The sequence below is a fragment of the Diabrotica virgifera genome, chromosome 7 (assembly GCF_917563875.1).
Source record: "Diabrotica virgifera virgifera chromosome 7, PGI_DIABVI_V3a".
In the NCBI taxonomy this organism is placed as follows: Eukaryota; Metazoa; Arthropoda; class Insecta; order Coleoptera; family Chrysomelidae; genus Diabrotica; species Diabrotica virgifera.
The window spans coordinates 198,555,213-198,567,476 of record NC_065449.1 but is presented as its reverse complement, the minus strand read 5'-3'; the positions used below and the strand labels follow the sequence as shown (position 1 = coordinate 198,567,476).

Sequence of the window (12,264 nt, the reverse complement as noted above, 5' to 3'; positions counted from 1 at the left end):
GAAGCTTTCGATTTTTTTTATTATTTTCAATGAAAGTACACAGCTTCAAGAATACTGTTTGATAATCTCAGATTACCGGATATACAGCATGTTGATCCCTACCTTGCGCGCTTGGGCGTAGTGAGAAAAAATCAGCAACAGTTTTCCTTCTCTTTTGTAAATTACTCCGCAATTCAAAAACGTATTCCGGTGTGCATCACAGCTCAACAGGCCTTGTAGGCATAGGGCTAAAATGTTTACATTTCTAATTACATTTTATTTTAATCTTATAAATTTTATTTATTTACACTTCAGTCTTTTTATACACTCCTTTACCACCTTTCTCCATCTCCTGTCCAATGCTAGTTCCTTCCATCTCTAAATGTTACTTTTGTTCAGGTTTTCGTACACACTGCCCTTCAATCTTTTCCTCGGCCTGCCCTTCCTTCTCTTTTGTATTGGTCTTCGAGAGAGTACCTTCTTCATTTTTGACATTCTTTTACTTCCCATTCTCTCGATGTGCCCCAAATATCATATTCTCTGTGCTTTAATCGTCGTTGTTATCGTTGGCTCTTTGTGAGCTGTTTTACTACTTCAGTATTAGCTTTGTATATTAGGGCTTTAGTTTTATCTTCGTTGACGGCTAGACCTATTTCTTTCGCATCTTCTTCAAGCTCCACATAATTTTCTGTAATGTCTCCTGCAGTTCGTCCCATCAAGTTTACATCGTCTGCGTACCATCTGCTTAGACTTATTAAACAAAACATTTTTGGGTTTACGGACGTTTTTCTTATAAAAATATTAGACCTGGATCCCGCGTACCAAAAAAAAGTTGATTAATAGCAATCTGAACATTTTTTAATAGCTTAACGGTCTCTAGTCGGACAAACTTTGTTGTATGGAAACACTGGAATAGGGGAAGTTTTAATTGTAGAACAGGTTAAAAATTTGGAACGTCAGACTACGAAAACGTTCCATGCATTTTGTCGGACAGAACTTCCAATTGATTTGTTACCATTAAATTAAACTCTCGTGCAAAAATCAGACTGGTGTTTATCACCAAATGGGCATTTTAATGAGTGGAACACGAAGAACATGTCAAATGACAGGAATCATGTTGGTTATTAATAGCAGTATGATTTTTGCATGAGAGTTTAATGAAAGGGTAACAAATCAATTGGATGTTCTGTCCGACAAAATACATAGGACGTTTTCGTAATCTGACGTTCCAAATTTTTAAACTGTTCCACAATAATTAAAACTTCCCTTATAGTCCAGGGTAGTAAGTTTTTTCCATGACACTTCAACAGCCAGGGCACTAAAGCGTTTTTTCGACAGGGAATACCTATAAGAACAAATTGTAACTATTTCCTGCGTAGAATCTGGAGGCTATTTTTATTTATAAACAATCTAGTGTCAAAAAACGGCCTTTTTCCGTTTTTTTTTCAAATTAATGGAAAACAGTAAGACTTATGGTTTTCTTAGTACAAATATCTTCGAGAGAATGGAAAAAGCTTTAAAATGGCGTATGACAAAGTTTAATATACTCATTTATTATTAATATAATTGCGAAAAAAGGTCGAAATTAAAAAAAAATAATTTCGCAATAACTATTGTAAAAATAGATGTACAGTTTTGAAATTTTTGTCAAATGAGGGTTCTTCAGTGCTTAGTATGTGACAAAAATTTCAAAGCGATTCATTCAATTATTTAAATTTTATTCAAATTGTTTATCCCGGAGAGCTTTTTTTACAATAGCATAAGTCAGAAAAAAAAAGATTTTAGAACCATTCTACAAGTGTCAAATCAAAGAGCATGAGCTAAATTTTTAAATTGGTTTAAAAAAAGTGAAAAAAAATGCATTTATTAGTAATAAATAATTATGCAAAAGTATGGTCAATTTTTCCTTCAAAAATTTTATTTTTTTTATTTAATAAATTATGTATATATTTATTACAATTTTTCATCAATTATCATATACATAACATTACTTGGTAGTTGTACACCTAAAACACGGTAAAAATAGATTTTTTTGAAAAAAATCATTCAAAAAGTTTATAAGGAAAAATTTAAGATACTTTTGCATAATTATTTATTACTAATAAATGCATTTTTTATTCATTTTTTTAAACCAATTTGAAAGTTTAGCTCATACTCTTTCATTTGACACCTGAATTTGAATAAAATTGAATAAATAGCTTTGAAATTTTTATCACGTATTAAGCACCAAAGAACCCTCAAAAAATTTCAAAGATGTACACTTATTTTTACAATAGTTATTGCGAAATTAATTTTTTTGCAAGTTCGACCTTTTTTGCAATTATATTAACAATAAATGAGTATATCAAACTTTGTAATACGCCATTTTAAAGCTTTTTCCATTCTCTCTAAAGATATTTGTACTAAGAAAACCATAAGTTTTAATGTTTCCCATTGATTTGAAAAAAAAGGGAAAAAGGGCTGTTTTTGACACTAAATTGTTTATAAATAAAAATGGCCGCCAGATCCTACGCAGGAAATAGTTACAATTTGTTCTTATAGGTATTACCTAAATTTGTCCGACTAGACACCGTTAAGGGCACCCGAAGTCCCATTTAACGGCAATGTTAACATTATGTCACATACTCTGTAACCAAAGCACTTAGAGACCTAATTTTATTTTTCTCTTTTATTTCGAAACTAAATGTATTGTTCAGTCCCGTGTAGATTTTTGTAAAGTTAGAGTAAAAGAAACATTTATTTTAAAATTATTTAAAATACTCTGACAAAAAAAATCCAAAAAAGTTTAGATTTTATTTTTTATTTTAGTTGTTTTTGTACATTTTTCAATAAAACTTTACGCGGGACTTGATATTATCTATCTACAACTACTGTAAAAATTTGGACCTTCTATCGTCTAAGGATCCAGAGATATTTGACATCAAAAGTTAAAAACCTAGTATTCGGGAAATCGCAAAAACATAAAACACTCTAATAGGCTATAAAGCTACAGTATTTCTCATGATCATCTTTCAGTGCGTCACAGTTTTTCGATTTCTTTCTAACGCATTAAATTGTATGTGACAGAAAAAAAGGCATGTCGGTGATTACATTTCGTCGGTGACATTTTTATAACATTTCTTCTAGTTATTCTAGTTGTCGATAGATGGCGCCATAATAAAAAAGAATGTGTGTGTACTTTGTACGCACGTAAGAAGTTATACTTCTATTATATGATTATATGATTATAAACGAAATTAATATACTTTTTATTTATATTTTATTTAAATATTAAATTAATTTATACTTACTACTTCTCAAACATTTTTATTAAAACAGTGCCAAAAATTAAAATAATAAAAAAAATAAAACACACACAAACACATTAAAAATGCCACAAATGATTTCTGAACATTAATTGTCGGAAAATTTTTTAACTAAATACGTATTTTCTGAAAATAAAATTATATAATAAATATACTTACAATCATAAAATGTATAAAAAAAATAAAAAAATAAAAGTTTCTATTGGGATTCGAACCAACTTACCACGCGGCTGGTATTTGCGTTGTATTGGGATTCACTCGCATTAAAACTTCGCCACAGAGACAGCTTGTCATTATGTGCGAAGATCGTCTAACTAAACAGATTAACCTTTTGACATTTTTAACTGATGTAAATCAAATTATTTTGATTTTGAATTGAAATGATTTAGAATTGAAAAAATACAACAAAACATAGAGTAAGAAAACAATATATTAGGTGAATATTGATAGAAATTTTGATGGTAATCAAATTATGTAAATAAAAGTATTACATACTACTTAGGTATGTATTTTGGTAGGTTCAAGGTAGGTATTGGAGCCCGTATAACGACTAATAAATTTCGCAATCACTTGAATCGTGCAACGTGGCTATGTTCAAATATCATAACAAAATTTGATCAACTATTTATAAAACACTTACCAGTGAAAGATTCTTTAGCTTTGAATAAGCGAGATCTGCGGCACTCGTACTAGTCACATTTTGATGAGCTTTCACATTGGCATGCAACAATCATCTCTTCTATGTAAATAAGTCTAAAAATATAATATGAAAACTATTTACGGCCGGTTTCACAAGTCGAAGTTAACTTGTGGTTAAGAGATAACCAGAAGTTACCCCGAAATATGTGTTTCACAATATCAGGTCAACGGCGAAGTTGTGGTTAACCGACAGAATTTTTAACCAGAGCTTGGAGTGATGGTTAAGCTCTTAACCAGAGGTTATCCTAACCTAATTTCGTTTTATTGACAGGACAGAATGTAGAGTGATACACGTAAATTATTAATTACAGATATGAATTTATATGATGTACTTAAATGCGTTTAGCATTTCAGCGGCCAATAATTGTTCGATTTTTAAATGATTTGCTTCCTGGGGTAATTATTAATACATACTATAGTCTCTTGCTTGCTACATGTTTTTATATTAACAATTTAATTTTAACAATATTGGCGAAAGACCTCAAAACAAATATTATTCTTAAACAAAACTTAAAATGTATAATGTGCATGTAATATACAGTGTGTGTACTTTAGTTGGCCACGTATGGGAAGCATTTGTAATATTAATTTTACGAAAAATGATACTTCAAAAAAGTTTTGCATAGTAATTTTTATGGTCCAAAATCTAAGATGCAACCATCATGTATCAAATTTTATTAATTCCATAGGAGGTATGTTAAAATATATGAATTTTTAAAGCAAGGTAGCAAGAATCAACATCAAAAATATGATTATGCAAATCAACTACAAGTCTGACTGAATATCCTAACCACACATATACACACATTTATTTTTCCTTAATTTGCAAAATAAACTCCACAACTAAATATAAAATCCTTAAAAAATATATACAACAAATTAATAGTCATAAAGAAATATAACAATTTATTGAATTTATCCTAATAAAAATCAATCGAAACTCATCTGACTGATCAGCTGATTTGATAATTCTTCCATAAAAATGTTATTTCTGGTAATCATTGTCCATAATTTCCTACCAACATAAGAAAAATAAAACAAAACTTACGGTCAACTAACCATGATTGAATCTGTGGTTGTGAAACAGCAACTGTCAGTTAGACTGTGGGTAAAGGTTAGTTGACCGCTAGGGTTAACCACAGATTGTGAAACCGGCCGTTAAAAAGGCAGTATAACCATTAACTAACTTTATGTTTGTTGTTTCTCTTCCTACAAATTTTAAAACGCAACAAGCATACATTATAACCAAACCACAGTCCCACAGCTGTGCCACAGCTGCCATATTGGATAATTTTTGTCATGTCATTTGAACATCCAATCAGAACAAAGTTATAATGCGCATGCGCCCGGTCGCTAGGTTTTACCATATAAAATTTCACCGTCATTACGCCCGTAAAGAAGTATAACTTCAAAAAATATTTTTTTTTTAATTAATCATAATATCGATGGTCTAGCGTACAAAGGTGCTAAGTGCCAATTATGGTCAAAACGTGTTATTTGGCACACCTAAACCGTCTAAGACATTATTATCTTGCAGACACATGTGGTAAGTAAAATATGTCCATATTTTTTTCTAGTGCCATCTTTCAAAAGGAATAAGTACTATGCACCTGCAGGTTTCTACAACTTATGTGTCAAGTGCACTTAGAACATTTGTACTACTCATCGAAATTCGTGAAACCTTCAGAGTTAGTTACTTAACACATTTGTGCTACACCAAACACAATTAAAAGTGAGGTTAGATTACGTCAAATTTGTCGGTAAACGTTAAGAAAAATAGTGGTCTTGATTGTTACCAGTTTAATTAGTGATAATGAGTTCCAGAACCATTCGCATAGTAAAAAATGCTCTTGAAAATCAATGTGGAACCCCAGAAGTAATGCAAGGTAAATAACATGCTTAGTATTTATAGTCGGTTTTAGTGGTAATTCCAGTTGTTTTTTCGTATGTGGCAGGCAGTAGTTGCCTGCCACCTCTTATAACATAATGACCTAGTTACCTTTTGACCCACTTACCACGTGTGGGAGTCATATGTTGCCCTAGGGCCGTATCCTTAATAATTTTATCCATCCTTTGGATTTTTCGATGTGTTCATTTATATAAGACTTTTGTCTGTTTTTTGAAAGGCTTTGACCTTTGTATTTTTTGGTTGGCTCACCATGTTCTTGTAACACTGATGATGCTCTTGTTACAGAGCGAAAACGTTTTGTTTCTATGTTTGTAGCCATATAAGGGCTTTTTTAACTAATATACCTTTTACCAAAAGGAAAATTTTTTATTAAATTTCACTTGTAATTAATGGTATACAGCCAACTACAGGAAGTTCTTTCTTGTGGATTAATATAGATACTGTTTATCTCAAGAAAATTTTGAAGAAATAGAAGTAAATTGTAAGGGAAAGGCTGGAATAAAAAGAACAAGCACAAACCTTGAACTAAACCAAAAGTATTTGACAAGACTACCAGTTTCACATAAAAAGAAAAAAGATTTGGAATATCTTTTAGATTTTATGTTATTCCCGATGAATACTCCCAGTTTATAAAAGACATTCCAGTGTCAACCAACAATATTCCAAGTCGAAATGAAGAGTCTGACATTTCAGATTAGACAATTCTCTATAAATATCCGATAAAAATATTAGTTTAGGATTTCTTACTTTGCCTTTGATAGAGTATTATTTTTTGTATTTGTGTCATTAAAAATAATTATTTTTTTCAATGTGGTATTAACTTCCTTAAAAAATTTTAGGTACTACAAAGGTGTTAAGTAACAGCAACAATTATTATTATTATTATTATTTCGCGACCCGCTAACATTTTAAGGCTCTTTGGAACTTACAAACGGTCTTCAGATGTCACAAAATATGTGAGCAATTATTAATAGGTATATGATAAAAACTATAATTTTAATAAGATTTCAAAGCTTAATTTTCAATTATTGGAAAACCAACAAATTAGCACTTAGCACATTTGCACGCTAGGCCATCGATATTACAAATATAATCTGTATAATTTATAAGACTATACAAATCAAAGAAAATACCATTTTATAAATGCAAGAAACGCATTTGATTTGTTTTTATTCCAAATTGAAAATAAAATGTGACAACTGTCAGATTTAACTAAAATGTCATGTTAGAATAAATGTCATAAATGTGTATTATCACGGACTTACCCTTTTTCCTATCATTTGTTACGCACTGAAAAATGATCATGAAAAGGACAATACCAATCAATACACGGTAAGTTGAGTGCAGACGTTCAAAATACAAATAATTTTGTGTTCATGGATATTTTATACTATAATGTGTTATATATCGTTGGAAAGAGAAGATTTCAGAAAATAATTTTCAATCATAACTAAAAAAATTAAAAAATTCAATTTTCGGGCTTTGGCTGCTCTTAAGCTATTAACAAATTTTCAGCTTGCTATTAATCAACTTTTTTTTGGTACGCGGGATCGAGGCCTATATTGCATACATATATTAAAACAGAGTCGGAACCAGCCCATCTCACTGTTTAAGCCCTTTAGTTATCTGGAAGGGATCTGTCAATTATTGATTTTGAACTCGAAGTTTGCGCAATTTTGCTGTTCTGTGTGAGTCTTCGTAGCTTGAACTAACTTTACCAATTTCCTTGGTATACCAAATTCTTGCATAATTAAATATATTTTATTTCTATTTGTTATCATAGGCTTGTCGAAAATCTACAATGATTTGGTAGATATCTATGTCGTGCTTCCAGGTTTTAGTTAATATTTGTTTTACATTGAATAGCTGGTCAATAGTAGACCGTCTTGATCTGAATCCGGCCAGGTTTTCTCCTATGATTTGTTCTGTGAAGTGACTTTATCTCCGGCTTATGATCAACGTAAACATCTTATAACTCACACAGAGTTAGGATATATCTCTATTCGCGGTGTGCAAGTACTTGGAGGGGATACAAGAAACGATCGTGCGCGAATACTGGAGAAATCTTGCAACTTTCTTAAATAATTCATATTGTCAATTGAAATTGTCAAATTGACGTATATTTCATACCTACTGTCATTAAAGCAGAAAGATTATATGTTGCTCACAATATTGATGTGATATACAATTATTATATAAAAATATATTTAATTAATTGTATTTTGCTTGCAGTACAATTGTTTACCTTTTAATAACATAACCTAAATCTTACTTTTTCTTCTTATATTTTTTTTTGGGCTACGGCCTTGACAATTATCCAGCAACAAGGACCAATATGATTGGCCAATATAATTAAAAGTGCGAAAAAAGTTGCCGAGCTATGAAACCAGGTGTCGCTTTTCCGAACTTGCATGGTCCCAATAGTTTTTGCAGCTGAGTTTGTCTTCCACGCGTCTGTTATAATTTTATGGAATCTCTATCAGTGAGCACAATCTTCTTCTCTGATCCAGTGGTAAAACTTATTGAATAATCCATTTTTTTTTTAATTTTAAGGTCGACACCAAGATTTTCAGGAAGAGCGAATACGACAGAAAAACAACCAACAAAAAGAGGTCGTAAAAAACCTATAGTTGAGAAGATCAATTATGAAGCAGAGCCCCCAGAAATAAATTTTAACAATGAGTTAGTTATTAAAAAGAAGCCTCCAGCAGTTGACATGCATAAGTAAGTTTTAATATATATAATCTTTAGACATTCTACCCTCTAGGGCAGGGGTCACCAATTAGTTTCCCTGGGGGTCCGTTTCGAAAATCTATGACACTTCCGGGGTCCGGAGTTAATGCTGCCGGTGTCTGGTTGTTCTGATTCGGTTTCTTTGCGGATTCTTGTTAAAAAATATCCCCTATAAACAAGTCAGAAGGCTGCCGGGCGAAATTTTTGGGCAGAAATTGTTTCACAATCTTTTTTAACAAATTCAAATAATCACCTTTTTTGCCCCCGAAAATATGTTTTTTTTATGCATTTTTGAGTCATCTTAAATAAAAAAGATCTGTCATTTTATCAAAACTTGAGAGTTTTCAAGCATCGAGAATACGAATTGTCACATTTTTCAGATTTTAAATGGCTTATAACTCGAAAACTATCAACTTTTCATAAATATGACAAGAGACCTTTTTTGTTTAAAATTACCGAAGTAACCTAAAAATACATTTTTCGAGGCAAAAAGGTAATTTTGAATTTGCTTAAAAAAATTTTTTGCCCGGCACTCTTCTGATTTGTTTAAAGAGGACATATTTGAACAGGAATCCGCAAAGAAATCGAGTCAGAAACATTTTTCATACGAATGTGGCCTCACATATGGAATAATATGGAAAGGAAAACTAATAATATCTGATTATTTTTTGGTCAATGTAGACTTAAAGCTTTCCTGGTACAGTAAATAAAATATAAATTCATTGTGTATTGTTCTGATGTTATTATCAGTATATTTTGAACACAGCAGTCAGCAGTATTGTAAATTGTTACGGGAGTATTTTAAAAGTTAGGAATTTATATTTTGAATGCTAATGAAGTTTTTTGACATCTTTAGTTTTGTACATAGTCATTAAGTTTTTTAAATCCAGTAATCCAGTTATTGAAACTGAGGAATTGAAAATAAATAATCATAGTACAAAATGGTAATTAACATGTTATCTTTTCTACATTAGTTTCAATGCAAGCTGTTTGTTGCAAACTTATTAAATCTGAAAATTATTTTAATTAAATGCACAGCTGAAAAGTACTCCCACTTAACATATGAGGGAGGAAATGAATATAATAACACGCACATGACAATTTTATATTACAGTTTACTTAAATTCAAAATTAATGATTATAGTAAGTATAACAATAAGGGAAAAAACTCTTTACAAAATTAAATCATCAGAGAGAAAAATGACATTTTTGTTATGTACAACCTGTCTGAAGTTTGGAGTGAGTTTAGTGCAACTGATTCTCATTAGGGGGTTGAGATAGTCATCTGTTAGCTGAGATCTGTACCGATTTTTAATAAAGTTCATTCTTGATAAAGCGGCTTCGCACACATAATTGAGCCAAACCTAGTACACAATTTCATGGCCAAACATTTTCAAATTAACATAGTTTTTGACCATCATTGTTCACCATTTGAAATTGGTACTCAATAATTATGAAACTGGCTGTATCCCGAGAACCACAGTACCTCCCCTTAAATTGAAGCCTGTGCATTTGCTGATGACATTGTATTAGTTGCAAGAACTGAAAAGGCTCTCGCAGATAACATTAGAATCTGGGCTGAAGAACTAAAAAACTACAACTTAATAATAAATATGGAGAAAACTAAAGTAATGACAATAGCCAACAAAGAAGCAACTGTAAATATTGAAATCGAAGGACAAAAAATCGAGCAAGTAGACCTCTTTAAGTATTTGGGAATAATGTTAAACAACAAAGGTACACAAGAAGATGAAATTGGAAACAGAATAAAATTGGCAACGAGAACTTATTATTCACTGTATAAAAATTTCCTAAACAAAAAAGAAATATCGAGGAAAACCAAAATGACAGTATATAAAACTGTATATATGCCAATTACAATATATGGGGCAGAAAACTGGGTACTTAATGACAGACAAAGAAAAAGATTACAAGCTACAGAAATGAGATACTTAAGAAAAGTGGTGGGAGCAAGAAGGTTAGACAAAAGAAGAAACGAAGATATAAGACATGAATTACAGATAAAATCGCTCAACGAAAAAGTTGAAGAAAAGAAGTTAAAATGGGCTGGACACATGAAAAGAATGAGTGGTGAGAGACAAGTGAAAATGACATGGGAGGCCAAAGCAGTGGGTAAAAGCAGGAGAGGCAGACCAAGGAAAAGCTGGAACACTACTGTAAACGAAATACTCAAGAAAAGAGGAACATCGTGGCAAGAAGCAAAAGTTTTAGCAGCAGATAGGAAGAAGTGGCGTAAATTTGCAGAGAGTATTATATAAAGGAGGAATCCTCGACACCTAATGGTAAAAGAGGCAACCGATTATGTATGTATGTACATTTTCAAAATTGTCAAACACTAGGTATATTCTGAATTTAATGGCGGTCCGCACAAAACTAGCCCACGGTCCGGATGCGGACCACGGTCCGCTAATTGGTGACCCCTGCTCTAGGGTGTAGGTAACGTAAGTTTAAAAAAAATTAAAACTTACTTAAAAAAAGAACGTGTGTGTACTTTGTACGCACGTAAGAAGTTATACTTCTATTATATGATTCCAACGAAATTAATATAAGTATTTTAAACAGTTTATTTATATTTTATTTAAATATTAAACTAATTTTAATACTTACTACATACTTTCCAAACATTTTTATTAAAACAATACCAAAAATTAAAAAAATAAAAGAACATACCACACACAAACACATTGAAAAATGCCACAAAGAAATGATTTCTGAACAATAATTGTTGGCAAAAATTTTAACTAAATAAGCATTTGCTGAAAAAAATTATATAACAAATATAATCACTAAAAAAAATAAAAACTTGCATTGGGATTCGAACCCGCGTGCTTAGATTTAAAATCCACTTACACACACCCGTCACCCAACTTAACCACTTACACGTACTTGTCATGTGGGAAGATAGGCTAACTGAACGTTCTACTGTTTGGCAGTTCTGAATTTAATCAAATTATCATAGTTTGATTTTTGTGTGTGTGTGTTCACAAAGGGAATTAAAATATTAAAATACAACAAAACATAGAGTAAGAAAACAATAGGTATATTAGATGAAGAGTGGTAGATATTTTGTTGGTAATCAAATTATGTAAATCAAAGCATTACCTACTAGATAGGTACCTACATACATTTTCCAAATAGGTAAGTACCTATGTAATTTTTTATTACAATACTGAAACATTTACAATTAAGTACATACCTTTTTTTTTTGAAAAATGGCTTTGGCAGAGCCAATTAGCCAGACTTGTTTGTGATTGATTGCAGATTCATAGTCATAAATTTCTTATTTCATAACATAAATACATACTACAATATTATTTTTAGATACATAGGTACATTGTGTTGCTTTTTTTTATTTTGTTTTTTTTTTAATTATTTTACTGTTTTTTTTTAAATATATATTTTAATTTGTGCACTTTTAAACACTTTTTTTTACTTTCTTTTTTTATTTTTCTTTTCTTTTTTATTTTTGTTTCTTTTTTTTATTATTTTTTTTTGTTATTATTTTACTATGTGTTTTTTATATATTTTTGTTTTCTTTTTTTTTATTTTTTCAAACCACATTAACAAATTATGCTAGTATACATTTACAACTTGTATTTACATAATTTAACATGTTTA

At 30.7% G+C, this 12,264-nt stretch overlaps 1 protein-coding gene across 2 annotated transcripts in view; it reads left to right on the top strand.

Annotated features, from left to right (window-relative positions):
* LOC114335235 (condensin complex subunit 2) overlaps positions 1-12,264 on the top strand; it is a 66,920-nt gene that overhangs the window by 42,577 nt on the left and 12,079 nt on the right. For both annotated transcript variants that reach the window (XM_050655307.1, XM_050655308.1), the window contains one exon: positions 8,446-8,616. In XM_050655307.1, coding sequence (XP_050511264.1) covers positions 8,446-8,616 — 171 coding nt within the window. The remainder of the gene's footprint in view (positions 1-8,445; positions 8,617-12,264) is intronic.